This window comes from Tachypleus tridentatus, chromosome 5 (assembly GCF_004210375.1).
Source record: "Tachypleus tridentatus isolate NWPU-2018 chromosome 5, ASM421037v1, whole genome shotgun sequence".
Taxonomy (NCBI): domain Eukaryota; kingdom Metazoa; phylum Arthropoda; class Merostomata; order Xiphosura; family Limulidae; genus Tachypleus; species Tachypleus tridentatus.
This window is the reverse complement of record NC_134829.1, coordinates 26166608-26189063: the sequence shown is the minus strand read 5'-3', so window position 1 is coordinate 26189063 and position 22456 is coordinate 26166608. Positions and strand designations below refer to the sequence as shown.

General features: G+C 30.1%; 1 protein-coding gene across 3 annotated transcripts in view; it reads left to right on the top strand.

The window, feature by feature from the left end:
• Positions 1-22456, top strand: part of dre4 (SPT16 homolog, facilitates chromatin remodeling subunit dre4) — a 61574-nt gene that overhangs the window by 4927 nt on the left and 34191 nt on the right. For all 3 annotated transcript variants that reach the window (XM_076501738.1, XM_076501739.1, XM_076501737.1), the window contains exons 2-12: positions 5574-5675; positions 5876-6040; positions 7874-7933; positions 10603-10695; positions 11574-11720; positions 13217-13368; positions 15882-16145; positions 16998-17071; positions 17754-17866; positions 18082-18147; positions 22114-22218. In XM_076501738.1, coding sequence (XP_076357853.1) covers positions 5574-5675; positions 5876-6040; positions 7874-7933; positions 10603-10695; positions 11574-11720; positions 13217-13368; positions 15882-16145; positions 16998-17071; positions 17754-17866; positions 18082-18147; positions 22114-22218 — 1341 coding nt within the window. The remainder of the gene's footprint in view (positions 1-5573; positions 5676-5875; positions 6041-7873; positions 7934-10602; positions 10696-11573; positions 11721-13216; positions 13369-15881; positions 16146-16997; positions 17072-17753; positions 17867-18081; positions 18148-22113; positions 22219-22456) is intronic.

Below are 22456 nucleotides of genomic sequence, written 5' to 3'. Positions count from 1 at the left end.
TTTACTGTAATACATTATTGGTATTTACAAATACATTTTTATATTTTAGTTCTTTTCTTAAAATATAGAACAGTAAATAAAAGTGTGGACAACAATTGCTTCTAGTTACGATTTTTTTTTAGGTTTTATATATGCATTTTGAAATAAAGAAAATCATAAATTACTGTATAAGTACTACAGAATTCTACTATAATATATCACACTTAGTAACCAAGCTATATTTGGGTCTAAAAATTTTTTCAAGCTCAATAATGTTTTACTTTATCACTAAGAATATCCCATGAAAAGAAAGGGTTTATCTTGTAAATACTTTACAGAGGGGGACATTGTGAGTTTTTGATGGGTTCTTCACATGTCATAGAAGTAGGAGTGTATTAGCATTTCCAAAATGGAAAGAGGATGGTGGTGCTACTGTGTTCAGTTCACTAAATGTCATGATATTTTACAAATATAAAAGTTAGGATGTTCTTATTTTATGTTCTAGTTTGTCAGTATTGATAATTTGAGTTTTTAATTTCTAAGAAACTATATATTTTGTATTTAGAAATCACAAACATCTAACTTGAACCAATGTTGCTTTCAACATACCAGAATTATTATGTTTTTTACATTTTCTTTTAAGTGTACAGTACTAAAATTTGAATTATAATCTAGAACTTAATATCATACTTAATGACATAAAATTACAAAATGGTAGTTCAATAAAATTTTGAATACGAGTCTGTGATCATGATGACATGGCCTTTGATCCATGACCACACAAAGACCCTATCCAATAATTTATTATTTCTAAGTTAATGTAGGCCTGGTGGTTAAGGCACTCAACTTGTAATCTGAGGGTCACAGGTTCGAATCCCTGTCACACTAAACATGTTTGCCCTTTTAGTCATGGGGCATTTGTTGGTAAAAAATAGTAGTCCAAGAGTTAGTGGTGGGTGGTGATGACAAGCTGTCTACCTTCTAGTCTTACAGTACTAAATTAGGGAGGGCTTGTGCAGGTAGCCCTCATGTAGTTTTGTGTGAAATTCAAAATAAACCAAACCAGTTCTCAGCTAATACAACATGATTGTCAATTGAATGTTGTCATTGTAAATTTCTATACCTTGACATTTTCCAGGCACACTGTGTCTAGACTTTATAAGAGTTGTTTTCATTGAAGTTAGTGTTGTATAGGACCCTTGTAGTTTTTAAAAACTTGTTAAAGAATTGATTTATTTTGTTGAAGGCAAGTGTTTGTGATAAAGATATTTTCCTATTGCTAATATTTCAATTAATTGAAAATAATGTATGTGTTATGATTATATAAGAAACAACTTAAAAAAGAATAAAACAAATATCACATTTGTCAGTGCTGTAAAATATTTTCTTTGAATATAATTATAAATAACTATATCAATTTAATTTAAAAATTTAAGATGTTAGATTTCACTTTCATGTTAATCACCAATTAAGATAAAATCTTTGAAATTGGTTGATTATAACCTGATTTGACTATTTATGTACAGTTATGTAGTTAAGTTAATTTGACTTGCTTTTGTAAGTTGCTTTATGATTATCTGGTCAACATTAATCTCTCTTAAATACTATATAGCATAGTGGAAGTCTTGTTTCAAACAAAATATTCTGAAAATTTATTTGTATTATTCAGCTGACTTAAAGTTGAATTGTATCATACAATCATTGTAAAAATGAAACATTACAGCAACTAGTTTGTAGGAGTTAGATATTACTGTTGAGTAGCTTTTCTCAAGTTCAGAAAGTATTTACATGTAAACACAATAAAAGATAATGTGTGAAATATTTCTAATTGGTTTTCTTCATAGGTGCTCTAGACATTACTGTAGTTCCATGTAATCATATATGTATGATGATTGACTTCTTATACCTTACTTGCATTTGGTATTTAAACCATAAATGTGAATAATGAAGGTTTTTGGTATATAGTGTCTTACAACAATGTGGCACTGCAAGCTTTTTTGATCCAAATGCTTTTGTACCAGATACACCAGATGTTACCTGCTTGACAGCTCATCCATGGTTATGCAGATTTATCCAATAGCACTTTCTCATTTCAGTGAAAGTTGTCTGACTGATGTTTTTGCACTACTAACTGGAAACTACATCATATCCATTTGCTCAGCTATAGCTCACATAGGTCATACCAGTGTGTTATGTATGCTAAATACATGTACCAACACTCATCTCAAAATGTAAACATGTCTCATATAATCAATTACTTCAGTAAGTTTAAGCATTAGAACTATAAAACTGATGGGTTTTGTTTTTTATAAGAGTAAATGCACCTATATAACAATTTTTTGGATCAAAAACTCAGGCTACTGATTGTATATGCATATATATGCACACTTCCATGCTCATATTTCCAAATACAATTGCTCTCTTGAATCGGAAGAATGGAAACTTTAAATCTGTATAAAAATGAACAACTTATTCTCTCACAGTAAAAATAACTGATATGGAAAATATTTTTTTTTATTATCAGTTATTTTAAGAAATTAAAACATCTCTAGTATGATGCTGTAAAAAGTAGTAACAGGATTAGTATTTGAATATGGGATAAATGAAAGCCAGTAGAATTACACTGAGTTATTCCTCACATTAATAATATTTAATTGATCAGTGTTGAAAATCTATAATCTTGAAAGGATGAGCACTGAAAAAGTAAGGCTAAAAAGAAAAACATTCTGTGAAGGTACAACACTGAAAGTATTAATAGGAAAAGGAATGCTGTAATAAAGGGAATAACATTGACAAAAAATATTATAAAATGGAAAAACTTTAAAGGAAATACCAAAGAATGGGATTAATGTCAAAATCTGTTTGACAAATAGATGTAATTTTTGGTGAAGACTGGAAGGCATGACTTATTCTGTCTTGAGTATGTGGTCTTTATAGGACCTCCAAAAAGTTAGTTTATACATTGTACACCCATAGCATACACACACATGTCTGACCTGACTTTTCAACTTGTTTAATTAGGTATATGATCAGCATGCAAATAAAATGAAGTTTCAAATGTATCATTTTGGATGTTACAACCTGTATTATTCACATAAATAATTGTACAGAAAATTAAACTGCCATAAGTAGAACTGAGTGGTAAATGGTATTTCCTAATTGATTAATGGACAGAATCATTAATCAGTTTATGCACGATGCCTTCCATGACCTGTACAGACAAAAATTTAAAAAAGGATATGTGCTACTGTTTTAATCTTTCCAACTACTCCATTATCCTGACAGGGTAGTAATTTTCTTATTTTAGTTTTAAGTGATGATAAAATCTAATACTTTAGTATTTCCATGTTTTATTTAATGGTTTTCTTCATCTATTATTTTTAGATTAATATTTACTACTTCATTAAAATGTATGTTTTTCTAATTAGTTTTCTAAGTCATAAAGAGAGAGTAGATCCTTCCATTGGTTGTTTGAGGCAGTGTGTGAGGCAATAAATCTAATTCATTGTTGCTATGTGTGAATCTGTTCTCATCAGTACATCTTCAATTTGTCCTTAGTCTATAGTTTAGACCTTGCCACTGCATGAAGTTTTTGTAAGTTGCTTTTGTAGAAGGCTGTTAGAGTAAATTAGTTTAACCCTTTTGTACAGGATCATGGATCAAAGGCCATGCCATCTCATTTGTTCACATGCATTCAGAATTGTATTAAACTACCATTTTAGGAATTTATGCCAGTAAGTTTGATATCAAACTGTAGCTTATAATTCATACTTTATTATTATGTATAGGCTAATTTCTTTATTTGGAAGTAAGTATTAAAAGAATACACCTAAATGTCAATTTCTACAAGTTACGTGGTATATTGCAGCAGTGGTTCAAATTAGATATTTATGGTATCGGAGTATAAAGTTGATAGTTTTGTACCAATTACAAATTCAAATGACCAATATTGACAAGCTAAGAATATAAAATAGGAACCTCATATCTCTTTATTTTGCTGAGATACAGCTTATGTACTGAATGAAAAACTGCTCAACTCTTTCCATTTTTGGAAACACTCCCTTGTATACACTTAATGTATTATGATATGAAACAACCAATTGATACCTTAGTGTCCCCATAGTGGTTTTCTCAGCCATTTTAATCCATTAAAAGACTACCACATTCCTTTGAACCAAGATTTTAAACAGGTTGGTTGTGTCTTTAGTTTGCAAAAAGTTTCATGTTTTTTTAAGACCTAAATACAGTTTATTTATGAAGTTCAAATTATGGTATAATTACATGGTATCAGTATGACATTTTACAGTTTTTTGTTATTCCACTATATAAATATGAAACCTAAAATAAATATTTCTGCAATATTTTAAAATGCTTAGCAATCTATGTCCAGTTGCAACCGAGTTCAAAGGTCGTAGTTAGAAAAGATGGTTGTTTACTTTCTTTCTTGTTCAGTATTGTAAGAAAAAAAGATTTAATAACTTATTTCTAAATAGTAATAATCTATATACATTATGTATAATAATTTTAAATCTTGACTGTACACTACAAAATACTTGTAAACTAAAATACAGTCAACAAGGTCAGTTTCATATTATTGGGTGTGGTAACATGAGTGCTCATGTACAGTGTCAGTGTAAGTTACTTATTATCAACCAAGCCTGACTGGAAGGTTAATGTATATAAATATATAATGTTATTATACTTAAGCTACTTAGACTAAAATAAACATTTTTATTTTTGTGTTATGATTTTTTAGTCATTCTAGAATGAAAAACAGCATAATTTATATTTATTTCCTAAATTTTTTTAATGATGGTTAAGAGGTCATTCAAATTGACAGACTTTAAATACTTAAGGTAAAGAAAATAACAGGCAAAATGTGAAGTTTTACTGAAAACAAATATTTGAAATGTGCTTAAGAGGTTTTTTAGATATTACACATAATATTAAGTATGAAGAATAGTTTTTAATTATAACAGGAAAATCTTTTTGTGCTCAGATTTGTGACAAAACAGACAAGATATTTTTACAAACAAAACTTTATTAAAAATCTGATTTTTTGTGCACAGAAACTTTTAATCTTTACAAAAAGTCTACCACATTTTGTGAAGATGCATGTAATGCATCAAAAGTTATAGGTTAAATATATAATATGCAAATATATATATATGAACCCATGTATATTATACTGAGTTTGTTGCAAAAGTGTTATGTGCTGTTCCCTGTTACATCTAGATCACAGGTGTTTTATTTTTAAGTTTAATGACACATACCAGTTGGAATATAGAGAAACTATGCAAACCATTGCAAGTGGAAAAGACAGCTAATCACTGAATGTTTAGAGCATGACCAGATACTTTATTTGGAACTAAAATATAAAAGATAAAAAAAGTTTTGAGTGGGTTTAATGGAGTGTTACATATAACATATCTCTGTTTTAGATTTATTATATGGACAAAGTGCATGATATTTTCAGATTACAGTGACAACCTCTAGTAATTTCTCAAGTATATACTGTTAAACAATATTAATGTAGTATATGTTTGAGATCTTAACTACTACATATTGGAAAATACATATATTTTATATGACAGAATGCTGGCGAGAAAGACAATGGATTCTCCAAGATGGATGCCCTTGTGTCAGCAGTTGGAGTTGATGAAGATGTTGTTTACAGTAAATCTACAGCTCTTCAGGTATGATTAAGTCTTCATCTGTGTGTAGGTTGGTTTAGTGTATCTTTTAATGGCTATGCTCCTCTTTTCTGATTATAGAACTATCTTTTATTTCATTAAATCAGTTAATAGTTTATCTGCTGATTGATTATGATTTTTAATGTGTGCAAGCCAAATAACTTGAACTAAAAATGTGATTTTTTAATTTTATTTTTGTTTAGACTTGGCTCTTTGGTTATGAGCTGACTGATACCATAATGGTCCTCTGTGAGAGTGCAATTTATTTTTTGGCCAGTAAGAAAAAAGTGGAATTTTTAAAACAAATAGAATCTGGTAAAGAAAACGAAAGTGATGTACCACCCATCACTTTGTTGACACGAGACAAGGTAATATTTACTCTCTTAATAGAAAAGAAAAATCTAAACACATAAAGGAAAGAAGGAAATGTTTTTAATACTTTGACTTTATCACTTGTAAGATGTAGATTTGATGTCCTGAGTAACTTCATTTACTTAAGTGAGAAACTGGGAAATTTGGTGACAATATACCTCATTATTTTATCACATCTGTCACACTAAAATAAAGATAGTGTATTAAGAGTAACTGTAGTTTTGTGAATACTGTGTATTTGAACACATTCTGTAGACAAAAAACTAAGTAAACAAATGTAACACCATTTTGTTATGGTATGCAATTTGTTACACATGTTAACAGGTGAGAGAGTACAGTATACAAACATATCTTTTCAGTAAACATATTGGAGAAAATGCAAATTTATTAATCCTATTTACATGGGGGAATCAAAGGATACGTGAGACATATTTTTACAAAGTTCCATTTGACATGGTGTTATGTATGTAACAGAATTATAAGCTATTTATTTTGCCTTATATTGCTGATGTAGTGACAGTTTACAGTAGAGTAAAATAAGTACCAGATACAATACACGTTGGTTCTGGAAAGAACTGTTACTATGCATTCGAGATGTACTAGATATAAGGGATATACAGTATGCAAATTGTACAATGGACAAAACACACAGGAACCTCACCTTGTAACAGTGTGAGTCAGACTGAAATCATAAGTTCTCAGTCACATGCTTAGTACCAAATACTTGTACATTTTATTAAGAACTTACCACATTTTGTGTATATGCAATAGTAAATTTTGAATTATAGTAAACATTTTCCCGTATGGTGTCTGATCACTGGACTGACTGTCATGTACCTCCAGTTAAAAGGCTTGAGGATGGTGATAAAATGAAAATATATTGTATTTTAATACTTTGCTTATCAGGCTGACAAGTAATTAATTACAACATGTTAATAAAAATGGTGCATTAACACATTTTTAACTGTACTTAGACATGTGCAATATGGCACTTCATCTTATATCTCTTAACATAATTGGAGAAAGATAAGGTGTTAACACATTGTTTTTGTATAAATGACAAGACAGTTTATGAATTTGAAAGGTGTTAACAAATCTTATATTAAGTTGATGAGATACATGGTTAATGCATTAGTATGTACCTTTTTATATTGATGAAGGACATAATTTTTGATCTGTCTAGTACTAGTTTGACAAGAAGTATTATATACTAACATATGACCAGTGTGGTAAGGCTCATAAGAAAAAGTATTAACTCATTACATCTGTATTTACCTTTTGATTCATCTATTAACTGGACCATATAATGTGTGAATGTATTCATTTAGTATTAATATCTGAAGAAAAATGCCAGTTTATCCTTCACCATAACGATATATACATGAAATAAATGCATTAATACATTCTTCATCATGATGAAACAAGATAATTTGTCTGTGAACAGATTTGCAGGATGTTTTGTGAACTTGTTCTTTGAATTATTCTTTATTATAATGATAAAGATAAGATAAAATGTCTTGTACCTTTTACCTGTTTGAGGATAAGCAATAAAATGTTAGTATACTACTTAAAATATATATGTTTGCAGATTTCCATGAAATTAGGTAGGCAAAGTAAAACTGTAAAAGAAACCTTTTACTGGACATATCTATATGTTGAAATTATAAGAAAATTTTTTTAAGTAATAAGAGAGGGTATGCTCAGTGTGTATTTGTGTATTAGTAGTGCTTAGTGGCAGTGAAGTTAAATTGCAGCACCTATCTGAATATTGCTAAAATACATACATACATACATACTGTATGAAGAGGCTGTTCTTTTGTTTTATGCAGGCAGACAAAGACAAAGCTAATTTTGATAAACTCATTGATGCTGTCAAGAAGAGTGGAAAGGTATGATTTGTAGTATGGAATAAAATTATTATTATTATTATTATCATAAGATTATTTTATAATTGTCAAATATTATAGTATGAAATTTATAATTTGAAAATGGTTTAATGAATCATCCAATTGTTTCAAAATTAGTAGAATGTTTTCTTTTATTCTTGGTAAACTGCTTTGCTATTAAATGTCACTCATGTTTTTACTGTAACTTTCATTTCTAGCAATTTTTATGCAGCTACCAAATTTTGTAGGTATATAAATATGGTTATTTTGTAAAAATCAAATTATCAGGTATTAGTTAGTAGCCAGAATATAACCTATTTTACCATCCAGGTTAAAGGAGATCTATGAAGTATTTTTGTGAATACAAATATATTTATGATTCATAAGGTATAAAAAATATATTAAATGTTATGATAAAATACCTTGAATTTGTGAAGGTAACATTGAAAATTAACCTGGCATTGTGTATGTGTGTCTACAAAGTGTTTTGCAAAAGTTGTTTCATTTATAACATAGGTTCTTGATCTGTTATTTTACTCTGAAATAAACAGTGATGGAGTTGGTTTTAATTATTTTTGTAAATATTTTCTTTAGTAACAAATATGTAATACTAACTTTACTAAGTGTATAGAAACTTTGCCTCACTCTGTGTGTGTGTATTTATTACATACATACACTTTGAAGCCTAAAATGTCCATAAAACCTTTCTGGATCAAAATTTTATTTTCTGTTGATTTATGTAAGTTTCTGAATAACTGGGAATATCTTAGGTGTATTGCAATTTTTGACAAAAACCTTATTTCTAAGTCTCTTGGATCTATTTTGGGTTTTACTTAAATCTGTTGAGAAGGTACAAGGTGCTTTAATGTTTTTTGTTGTTAAGATAGTGGCCAGAACTTAAATAAGTTTGTCTCGGTTCTATGGCTTCCTGTTTCCATCTCGTATGTAGGTGTGGCCATTGAGAGTAGGTATGCCATTGGTCCATACACAGCTCACAGTAACTAGTTGGCATTAGCAGCAGTTTTCCATCTTGGCCACATGGCTGCACAGTAACCAATCAGTTGCTGCACACTTCATTATTCCAAACATACACATTTTCAGTAATGGTGAGGAGTCTCAACATGTTTACAGCCTTAATGGGTCAGGAAGAGGACAGGCCTGAAGCTCAAATAACCAGTTGGTAGAATGGCAAAGTGATCTACTGATCCAACAGGGTCAGTGGTTTAAACATACCCCTATTAAGAAAAAACAACAAAAAAACTAATAGCACACATCTGCACATTGTCTTGATACTGATGTACATGAAAAAATTTATTCTGCACATGTATTGGAAAAAATGAGAGAAAACATTGATTAGTAGTACACATTTTTTCCAGTTTGGTCATCTTCCTTATGTACACATCACTTATGATGTGGCTATATTCTTAATTGTAAGTAACATTTCAGAACTGTTGTTAAGATGACACAGCCTTATATTTTGTCGGTGGTAGGTTTGAAAACTTGCGAAGAATTTCAACATGTGGAAAGAAGTGTTGAAAAAGCATCAGTGCCATCTTAACAAGAGCTGAAACAAATAGTAGATTTTACTACTTGAATATTTAACAGTAAAGATGATAAAAAATCATGCATCTCTTTGCACATTTCATTTATTAAGACACTAACCTCATAATGGATAAACAGACATGAAGACATCTGTTCATAGTTTGTATTCACGGGTTGTATTGTTGAAATATGTTGTGCCAACAAGCATGTGATGTCCAGGTTGTTTGCAGTATGAGTAAAGTCCTTTAAAACATATTGAAAAGAAACCTAACTGCATATTTGAATATCAAATTTTGGTTGACATATTTTTTGTTATAAAGTAATCTTGTTCAAATATTCATTTAAGCTCTGATTTTAACAAATTTTTAAAATGCACACATGAAATGTATGTTTATATTTGGAAGATGGATTTCTTATTATGGGTAAGCATTCTACATGATATTAAAAGACCATCTTTTCTAGACCTTTTCTTTCTCTCTCTCTCTCACACACACACACACACACACACACACACACACGGATAAGTTGTGAAAACAGAAACCGTGTTTTAAGGTTGTATAAATTACTTCTGTTGATTTGTAGAAGTTTTCTGTATTGGTATGGCTGATTTGATGTTTATTTCTTTATGCTAAAGAATAATAAAATTTTGCCATTTTTCTTGTTATTACTGTTGATGGCAGAGCACAGGTTTACTTCCTATGGATTTTAATGAGTAATATTTATTGGATTTCATCATAGGTATTAGGTTGATGGATCAATATTATTTACACTTTTGGATTTTAATGAGTAATATTTATTGGATTTCATCATAGGTATTAGGTTGATGGATCAATATTATTTACAGCCAGTGTTTGTGACAGGGTTTTTGTTTCCTTTTAATTTTTAGCTGTACTGTGTTCTCATATAAGGAAATCAATCACTCAAATATAAGTCATTGGGCAGTTTAAATGTTTTTATTGTTGGAGATGGGTTTTGAAATTGTCATGGTTTTTTTAAATTCATGTTTGGATTGTGGGATCATCATAGAGGATATTAAGAACTCTGACTTCAGAACTCTGAACAAGGGGCTTACAGTTTGAAAAGAAAACTCTTAAAGACAGTTCCTTCATTCATGTTATAAACTATTTCAGGGTTCTGTGACAGGAGAATTTACAAAAGACAAATTTCCTGGAGAATTCCTAGAATCCTGGAGAGCTGCATTGGCAGTAGCCAAGTTTGACTCTGTGAGTAAAATGTTCAGTTATTTATGATAAAGTGTTATTGAAGTAAGATAACATATTTACAACAAATTTGGAAAGGAAAAACTTAATAGTTATTATGTTTTTGTCATTGCATTGATTAAAAGCAAATTACCTTGTTTGTGTATCCAGAAGTGGTTGGTGAATAGGAAACTCTTAAAGGAACACAAAATGTTTATTTTGTTTTTAGTTAGAGAAACTAAACGTTGAAAACACTTTTCTTTGATTTCATGTCAAGTAATTATTTTATATTGTACCAGCTTAAGATTTATTTAACTTAAAAAAAATTATATTATATATTAGGAGATTTAGTGCATTATTTCTGTCATGAAATTCAGGTTATGCTTATAAAATGTAATCACATTCTTTTTTAACTTTGAGTTACATTTTTGTAGGAAAGAAATAGCTTCAGTAATTTTTTATTGTGTATTACAAGAGTGTAGAGATTTTTTATCAAAGAAGTTTAGTATACTAACGTATTAAGAAGATATTCTAGTATAAAGTTTCTGAAAGAAAAATTGCAGTTTTTTAATGTACATCTTAAATGCTTGTTAAGCAAAAACTAGAATATCAATACACTGGGTACAATTCCAAATTGTAAAATGGTTATTTGTGAGCTGTAACATATTACAGACCATTTGTTTGAATATATCTGAAAATGTTTAATTGCTCTTTTCTTGTTATCAAAAAAGGAAGAAATTAGAAAAACAAAAGTGCTAAACTAAAATCAGATAAATTATCAAGCAAGTTCTATATTCATACTTCATTAGAATGTATAATAGGCTGATTAGCTCATTTGGTGTTTTATATAATTGTACATTGTTTATGTGCTCATTAAAAAATGAACTAAATTTTTTTAACAGATTGATGTTAGCTCAGCTATTGCCTACATTATGGCTCCCAAGGAAGAGTCTGAGTTAGCCACCATCAAGAAAGCCTGCCAAGTAACAGTTGATGTCTATACCAAATACTTAAGGGACCAACTGATGGAGATTATAGATGCAGACAAGGTACTGAGTACAATTTAATGTAACAATATTCATCTAAAGGTAAATATTGGTAAATATTTAAAGGCGAATAATTGATGAGTTGTGTATTGATTTGTGACTGACACTTGGCTCTCTTTAATTAAATAGAATTACGTTTTTATGATTGGTACAGATATGTTTTTTTGAATGCTGTTTTAAGTTTCTCTACTGTTACTATTATTTTCAATGCTACCAGTGGAACAAAACATTAGACTTTTACAACCATGCAGAACTTCCTTTAAAACATAATGGAAGGAAACTAGCAATTCTAAATCTTAAATTTTGTATATGTATATTCTGTTGTTGCATTGGTTATACAAGTATCTTGCCTAGTAAATATATTCACTAGACAGTACCCTTTTACATAATTTGAGCACTTTATGATCCCAAATGTTTTTTCCTATAACTAAAGAATAAAGCATTATGGTGTGTATAAAATACATGTTGATATTTACTTAACTTGTGTAAATCTTAAATTGTTATTTCCTTTCTCAGACATTAATGGTCTGTAATTCTGCTTGAATTGATGCTGAGAAATGAACTTAGTGGGAGTCTTCTGTTGGAAGTATACTTAAATCACCATTCACTTCCTGTATTGCAGTGAATTAACTACATAACTGTTTACTAGCATCTAATGTAAGAGGTGATGTGTATTTTCAAATTTGTTTAGTACATATTGGTATACAGTTATGCAGTTTCTAAATGAAGGTTCTAGTGATGGTTTGCAATTCATTTTGAAAGTTTTAACAAATTACATTTCATTTGGAGATAACGTTTTTTAGATAATATTCTTCAGTACATTTCCTGTTGGAATGTTCTATTTCTGCTGGAAACAGGTAGTTGTACCCTGAACATCTGCTTTTGTTCGTAACCAGTCATTTTGAATACAAGATTTGATTGTTTTATTTGCCATTTTCTGTGTATTGTTTCTATTAATCCTGTTCTGGGCAATGTGTGTGTTTTTAGTTTTGGGTCTGCATCAGATGGAGGGTAATCAGTAAAGTTGTAATTTAAGCTGTAATAGTTGCAATGGTTCACTTAGAACATGTAAAGGTAGGAACAGATATGTATTTGATGGAATTTTTACTCCACAGTAAAATAAAATATAGAACAGTCCTTTATTTTAAACTTTACAATTGGTAAATAAAACTGTGTGAGTGTGTGAAATTACAAATGAGTTATGTGGGTTAAATACCTAGTGTCTCAAAAATTATAATGTTTTATTTGGTAAAACAAATGGGAAGAAAACCAAATGGATGAAATAAATTGGCTTGATTTTGTTTTTCATTTTTCTGTGATTTAAAGTAATATTTGTACAACACACTAACCAGATTTTATTATGTGATTGCTATAGTAAAATTATAAAGCAAATTTTTATTTTTAACAAAATTTTTGGTATATTCCATTAATTTGACTAATAAATTTATCTCCAATTAGTCTTGTGTTATATGCAACTGCAAGTTTTTTCTTTTTTTCAGAAAGTTAAACATTCCAAGTTAGCTGAGGGAGTAGAGCAATCTATAAGTGACAAAAAATATGTTACAGGAGTGGACTTAACTCAAGTGGACTTGTGTTACCCTGCTATTATCCAATCAGGTGGCAACTACAATCTTAAGTTTAGTGTTGTCAGGTAAGATAATGTATTAAAACTGATTTATTAACTTTCAGTCACAGGGTCGGTCTATGTGACTGACCACATGACCTGTTTGTACTCTTTTAAACTCTTTAGATTTAATACTTCTAACTTTCAATATGGTGTGTATATCTTTACAAAATTTGGCAGCATTTAACTTAATATTATAAATCTTTAATGTTCAGAAATCATACAGTGAAGTATTTATAATAAAATAAAGATTTGTCCATGAATATTTGTTTTGAATAGTCTGTAATTTTCATGTTCAAAATAAAAATACTTTTCCTTATCTCAAAAATCTCAAACTTCCTTTTTGTAATCTGTAAGATTTCGTAAATACATTTCAAACTTTTTTGTTTTTTATAGTAAAACTTGATAATTTATATGTTCTTTTCTCTAACCTGACTCAAAATGGGATTGGTCAGTCTGACCAACCTCATAACCATAAAAGAAACAAACTAAAATGTACATTACCCTTTTTTTTTCTATAATGTTTTCATATTGTAATATGAAACCACATTCATTTGTCCTAATTAGCTCAGAGTTCGTAATAGCATACATATTCATAATTAAATTTTATTGTTTTATGCCTATTGATCCATGATTAACTAATGTTTATGTGCTTATAAGTTGTGAATCATTGGGAACTGCAGCTCGCTTTGTGCTAGTAAATTACATTACCCGCGAGCTAATAAAAGCTAGTTCAAGCAGCTCACATGTGTGACTCATGAAATATTTTATTTTATTATTATTTATTTTTACTTAATCTAGTTTTAACTAACCTAAAAATACCCTTATTTTAACAGTGTAGTTGTTTTTATAACTATACATAAATAATAAACATGAAAAACAAGAAATACAATTGTCAAAGGAAATTAACCCTAATTTTTAATACTACTCATAGTATTGCAATTAATAATTTCCATTTAATTAAATAATGCTCCAAACATCGTAAACTTACAACATGCAAAAAGTAGCCATTTCTTTACCACTAAACATTTTTCTGGCTTTTTAAACTCTGCAACAACAATCTTTACAAATTCATCCAGGCTAGTTGTTAACTTTCTCACAGGAATGATGTTTGTACTCTCAATGAAAAGGATATTTAATTGTTCAGAACATAATGTTGTACAATATGCCATTTGATGAACGAAAACCTTGTGAAACTGTTGGTTATAGGTAATATATATTTGAACGTAACAGTGTACTACTGAAGAATTATGAAAGAGACGATATGACAGGTGGGTGTGACAAGAGGGGTCTGATTTTCTATTTGATATGACAACAGTGGGTCTGATTTTCTACTGAAGAATTGACAGGTGGGTGTGACAAGATGGGTCTGATTTTCTATTTGATATGACAGGTGGGTGTGACAAGAGGGGTCTGATTTTCTATTTGATATGACAGGTGGGTGTGACAAGAGGGGTCTGATTTTCTATTTGATATGACAGGTGGGTGTGACAAGATGGGTCTGATTTTCTATTTGATATGACAGGTGGGTGTGACAAGATGGGTCTGATTTTCTATTTGATATGACAGGTGGGTGTGACAAGAGGGGTCTGATTTTCTATTTGATATGACAGGTGGGTGTGACAAGAGGGGTCTGATTTTCTATTTGATATGACAGGTGGGTGTGACAAGAGGGGTCTGATTTTCTATTTGATATGACAGGTGGGTGTGACAAGAGGGGTCTGATTTTCTATTTGATATGACAGGTGGGTGTGACAAGAGGGGTCTGATTTTCTATTTGATATGACAGGTGGGTGTGACAAGAGGGTCTGATTTTCTATTTGATAGGTGGGTGTGACAGGGGTCTGGTGACAGGGGTGTGACAAGAGGGGTCTGATTTTCTATTTGATATGACAGGTGGGTGTGACAAGAGGGGTCTGATTTTCTATTTGATATGACAGGTGGGTGTGACAAGAGGGGTCTGATTTTCTATTTGATAGCTCTGTAACCAGAGTTGAAGATTGTAATAAATATGACCAATGACAATTTTATAATTTGTTTAATTTCCTACTTTTTGAGTGGTTGTGGATAATATAGGGATGATGACATGCTAAGAAATTCAGGATTTTTTAAAAATATTGCCTTATAGAAAATAAAAACTTAAAACTTGTGTACCATTAAAATATGAATTATTAGCTAAGATTTTGTTGTTCTAATTGGTATAACACAAAAAAAAAGTATTTTAATAAAATTTTGAATGTAAGACATGTAAACTTTGTTATGTGCAGTAAAATATACCCAGGTGGATAGGGTTAACTTGTTATTGTATAATTGGGTGTTATAATTACAGCCATTAATTTGATATTTTCTGGTGAAGTGACTGTGTGTGACTGAACATAGACTTGGGAATATAAAGGTTTCTGCTAAATCCACTCATGTTTTACTTTTTCAGCTTTGTATGTATTGTTTCATATAATTATTGGGTTTATAGTAGTAGAAATATTGATAAACAAAATTAAAATCTGATTTTTGTAACTTTGAAAATTTTTTTTATGATATAGTGATAAGAATACTCTCCACTTTGGAGCCATTACCTGTGCTCTTGGTGCACGTTACAAGTCATACTGTTCTAACATAGTGAGAACCTTACTGGTCAACCCTACCCAAGAACAACAGGATATGTACAACTTTGCAGTAACTGTTGAAGAAGAGATTCTTAATAAGCTTCAGCATGGAGTTCCTCTGTGTGATGTTTACAATCATGCGAGGGATTATGTTGAAAAGAAACAGAAGAATCTTGTAGATAAGATGACTAAAAACTTTGGGTGTGTATTTTATTTTAGATATGCTAATATCACAGGTTTAAATCTAAATATACTAAAATGTCACTACAATTATTTAGTTCAACACACCACTGTTGTAATAAATTATATTGTTTTGTTTCAGTAGTTTTAGTTTTTGAATGTATTTTTAACTCATTCACTGTTTCTGGGACACATTTTTCAGTGTTCTCACTGCCTCATGCTGTGACTGGGACAAATGTTTCTCGTTGTTGATGCAAATGAGTCCAGGTTCATCATTTTGACTGTTATCACTAGATGAAGAACTGAAATCATCTTGTCATTGCCTCTTCATCATTACCCATTTGAACACTGTTTGACTCGCTTTTTTCTAAGCTATCTGAATCAAATGCATCAAACATGTTCGCATAGTAATTAGGGTTACCATCTGGTGTTCTAGCAGTGCAGACATGGTTGATACTCTGTTGTTGTACCTTCTGCCATGGCATCTTGTTGAATGCTGAAGCACTGAGTGAAAAATGTTGAGGGAAACCATAAATCAGTATTAGATGGGATACCAGTAGATACTTTCTAACTCCTTTTTATTTCCATGTGTAACATGTTTCAGTTTTGAATGGCAATGGGAAACATTTATTCCAGTGTAGTGAAAGGGTTAAGAATTATTGAATTTTATAACACTAATTATACTTGTATGTCTTTCGAATTAAATGTTTAGTTTTGCACATGCCGTAGGTTTGGTTGAAGACTGAAACATTTTGTGTGGTTCTTTCTTCATGTTGTGCACATTATGGATAATGTAATTTTATATATGTTTCCTCATACTTTACTTCAGGTATGTTTGTAAAATTGTATTTATTTTAGTGTTTATTTTACCAGGTTTGGTATGGGTATTGAATTCAGGGAAAGTTCTTTAGTGATTACATCAAAGACCACTGCAGTTGCAAGAAAAGGTTGGTCATTCTTTGTATGTTAAGATTAATTTGCGTTTTTATCATATACAGAACTTAAGCTGTTGTATTAAAGTATTGGCTTTGTAGATTATCTGGACAGATGGCTTGTGACATATGCATGTCCAGCTATGCTGTTCTTACAGAGTAATCGACTGGTGGATCAGCTGTAAGTTTACGCACTTAAAATGCTAAAACGTGGAGTGCATAATGGACAGGGTGCAGGTAGTCAATTATGTAGCTCTTTACTAAGAAAACGACAACTTATGATGAAAATGCAAAAATACATGTAAAAGTAGTATTTGTTCAGTGCTTTAAAAATATGAATTCATATACTAACGTTTGGCAGTAGTATTTAGTGCATTTGTGTAGATAGTTAAAACCCTATTAACTGTAGTTATTGGCCCAATTGGATTACCATAATACCCTCAGAAATGTTAATTTGTAACATTAAGATTTACTTCAGTGTTTTGCAAAGTTGAGTTCTAAATATCTGTATTAGTTTGAATATGCTAATTATCAGTGAAGTGTATTGGATGAAGATAAGTTTTGTTTTAGAAATCTAAAAATCTAATTCAAACTGCTGTATCATACAGGAAAAGTATTGTTTTTATGAGAAGTAGACAGTTTTAGTTTTCTGTGAAGAAGTTACAGGGTATAATTAGAAGGTTTTTTTTGTTTGAAGGAATGGTGTTTAGTGTGACAATTGGGTTTTCTGGATTAGAAAATAAAGGAACTACAGATGCTCAGTTTAAAACGTACGCTGTCTTTGTGGGGGATACAGTTGTTGTGAATGAGGTATGTTTATTTTGCACATTTTTATATGGTAACATTACTGAAATGTGAATATTTTTGTTGAAAGACCAAATTAAGTATGGTGAATTTATAATTTTAGTTCCCAATATTTTAAATGGATTACATGTTAATTTTATGTATAACCAAATCTTTAGTTTATTTGAGTGAATGTTGATAATTTATTGTTTAAATGGTACTAAAAATTGATGTTTTAACAGGGCCAACCTGCAACAGTGTTAACTAACAGCAAGAAGAAACTGAAAAATATAGCTATATTTTTGAAAGTAAGTTCTTTTTGTGTAATCCATTCAATAGTTTTAGTACTATCCATATGTATGTATATATAAAAGGAACAACTTTTGTTATATATATATATATATATGGTATGTGCATGCATGCATGTATGTGTGTGTGTGTTTGTTTTGTTTTCAGCTCTGGGCACAAGACGGGTAGAACATAGAACATTTTGCCTATCCTGTTTTCTGGTACCCCAACAAATTCTGGGTTTTAGACCAGATCATGGCCCTGATCATGGGACGTTCCACCGATTGATGTGAAGTTTGTCTTCGGCTTGCTTTTTCTCTGCCGTCAGGCTCAGGACTTGTTCACTTCCTTTTTGAGGCCTTTGTCTCGCTCTCTTTTCTCACCTGTCATTTTTATACTGCCCCACCTCACTTCATTGCCTCAAACAATGCCAAACTAAAATATAGGGAAACTCCCTTGTACAGAGAAATAAACTTCCATGAGTGGGAATGAAGAGAAACTATAACGTTCCTGAACACCCCTGATGGGGAGAGAATTCCTCAGACTTCTTTCTCTCTAAACTAAACCCCTGCAAAGGTTTCATTTAGTTTTAAGCAATACTGAATTTAATAGGTATGTTCATGAGTACTTAGCCTGGCAGTGCATTATAATTAGTACTTAACTTGCAACCTTGGGATAGTGGTTAAGGGTTGAAATCTCCTTGACCAAACATGCTTGCCCTTTTAGCTATGTAGGTAGTGTAACATGAAGATCAATCCCACTATTCATTGGAAAAAGCATATTCCAAGAGTTAATGGTGGGTGTTGTTGACCACCTACCTTTCTTCTGTCTGCTAATTTTAGGATGGCTAGTGCATATAGTTTTGTGTGAAACTTAAATCATGCACATGTATACTACTCACTTTCCAACATAGACCTTTTTTTTTCACAATGACTTGTTTGATTTATACCAATTACATAAAGTATCAATCAAATTTTAATTTGTATGCCTCCATAATTGTAACTGTCATTTTGAACTTAAAATATAATTGCCATTGAATATTTCAGTACCTGACTTTATTTATTGGTCAGTTTTATATTTATATAAAAATAAACAGCACTAAATGATGTAGCTATCTTTATATCCTATCCAATATTATATACTTTCATAAATGTTGACCTTACCTAATGTTTTACATGTGCTTATTCTAAAGATGACACATTCTGCAAGTTGTTTTACAATTATTATATTTTTAGACACATATTTGTTTTTGATTTAGTTTTAATAATGACTGACAGAAAAGCTACTGCTGTTTGCAAAACTAAGCCACAATGTTTCATTTTAAATATTAGAAAACTTTTCCATTTTCAGTGATTACTCAGTACCATATACAAACATGAACTCATCTGTGCTGTCATTGATATAATAATTTAAAGTATTTGTCTTTTGATTAGTTATTTTTAAAGATTCAGTGTTGAAAACTTAAACTGTAAACTTTCTTTATAATATTTTCTTTTAACAGTATTATTAAATATTTACTGCATGTTTTATTGTACCTTCTGCAAAATTATTATCTTTTAAATCTGTGTTCTAAATTTTTGTTGCATATAAAACTTAGCAATTATTAGCAAATGTTTTTTTGAAGGTAGAACATTGTGAATTAACTTTTTGAGGTTTTAATACTGATGGTGTAATTTCAAACTCCAAATGTTTGTAATTAAAGAGGTTTTTTTTAATTATTCTTCCTGATATTTATTATAAAATTGTTATCCACCTGTTTAAAAATAATGTTACTGTAAATTAATTTATATATTGTTAAAGGTAATACAGATAAGTAGTATTCATATTTATATACAAATAATTTATATATGTTAAAAATAGTGCTGTTAGTATTACGTACATTATGTTGTTTGAAGCACGTGTGTATTTTTTGAAAATATAATTTCTATCAAACTTGAAAAGATTTTTTTTTCATTTTACAATTCACGCAGCTGACCTGAAGCTGTTACTGTTTAAACATTGTGCAAAGTTTTCATTCACAACAGCACACCATAGTAGTTATTACTTCAAAAGGAGAAACAAAATTGAAGTGTGCTTTTATATAACACTAGTGTGTAACCCAACTAGAGTTGGATTTCCTGAGAATATGACTGAGTGGAGACAGCCTAAAACCTAAAGCATCTAGATTGTAAGAAGCATGATAATCTGTGGTATCACTTCCAGGTTATTATTTTTTTATGTAGTTTTAACTGTTTGGTAATTATCCAACAAAAAAAGTGCAGATAACTCTTCCATTGCAGATTGGGTGGAATCCACTAAGCTTGTAAACATAAAAATAATTATACTATGTTATTTCATGATGTTTGTATTTCTTTACAAAATTTGGCAGGTTGTTGGTAAACGTTACAAGGCTTTCAAACATAAAATATCAGGTTTTTATATTAAGTATATATATATAAAATTAAAAGTCTTCTGGTAACTTTTTTTTTTACAGAATTGACTATCCAACATGCAAAGTATTTAGTGGTATCGAATTAAAAATTATAATTCAAACTTAGTTATTAAGCTTCAAGTTATAGTGGAATTTTATGGTATTAGCATTATAATTTGATTTTTTTGGTTATACAATGTCACGTGTGTGTGTGTGTGTGTATGTATGTATATATATATATATTTTAAATTTTAAAAGGCTCAGTTGGCTTATGTCCAGCAGCCTCTGAGATCAAATGTAACTAGAAGAGATAATTATTTACTTCTTTATTTGTTCTATATTTTGAGAAAATTAAGTTTAACTTTTTTCTAAATAATAATAATCTGTACACATTATGTATAATAATTTTAAATCTGCCTGAATATTACAAAATACTTGTCCACTAAATCACAGCCAAGACAGTATAAATGAGTAAAGACTAAAGGTCAGTTTTATGGTATTAGATATGGTAACATAAGTGCATGTTCACTGTGTCAGTGTAAATGACATTATATTAGCCATACACCACTGGAAGGCCAATATAATAAAAAATAATAAATATATAACATTATGAGGCCTAAGATGCATAAACATTTGTATTTTCATATTTTAATCTGTAGTCATTCTAGCACAAGAAAAAAGCATAAATTGTATTTGTTTATGATAGTTATGAGGTCAGTCAAATTGACAGATTCCAGAAAGGTAGTGTAGAAAAAATAACAATTGAAATATAAAGTCTTGCTTTAAAGAAATGTTTGAAGTGTATTTAGGAATTTTTAACTATTACACAAATAATATCTGAGATTCTTGAGACAAAGAATAGTTTTTAATCACAACATGGAATCACTTTGCACTCAGACTGCCTAATGAAAGATTATTTTCGTAAACAACTTGCAAAAGTATTTCATTAAAAATCTATCAAATTTTGTGAAGATACACATGCTGTGTGAAATGTTATAGTTGAAGACTTAACATATGCAAATGTGTAGATGAACTTGTGTAAATTATACTGAACCCATTGTGAAAGGGTTAAGTACTTTCAAAGGATTAGTATGTGTACCAACCATGATTACATGGTGATTACAAGGTTGTGTAAATATACAAACCCATTGCAGTAAGATTAATAGTGACTGACAGGATGTTAGATGGTGTGAAAACATATAGTAGGCTTTTCACTTCTGATTTTAAACTTTGAACATGTTATTAAAAGAAACTCCAGTTAAATGTTCAATAATGCTATGTTTCTAGGCCATTTAATTTTGTCACTCAATTTCAAATGCCACAAAATATTACAAATTTTATGAGTGCATATGGTACATGCAAGAGAAGTTCTTAAGGTTGGAATTGTTTTCTACATTTTGTGTCATTTGATAGTAATGTTTCCTAGTATGAAACATAGGTTTCTGATGCATATCAAAATTTTGTTGTATTTTGAAGAAAATATATATGACATTAACTACTGTGGCATTTTTGTTACAATTGTCAACACATTAAAAAAACTAAATGTTGTTAAAATATATTTATTGTATCAATGTAGGATGATGAGGAAGAAGAGGAGGAAGAAGAAGAGACAACCATTAATGACAATGATAAGATTTTAGGTCGATCAAGAAGAAATGCCGTTTTGGACTCAAAACTCAGGGTTTGTGAAATTTTATAAAGTCAAATATATAAAAGTGAAGTATTTATAAAGTGATACAAAAGGATGTTTGAAATTATTTAATGATACTGTTCAATTAAATTTTTTTCTGTGCAGAGTGTAGATGACCATTGTTATCTAGCAACTTTGTTTGGGCTATCAGGTTGATATTTGCTAGCTGACTGTATTAGTGTGTGGTTTCTGAACCTATCTTATCATCCAGCAGGTGGACATACTTTTC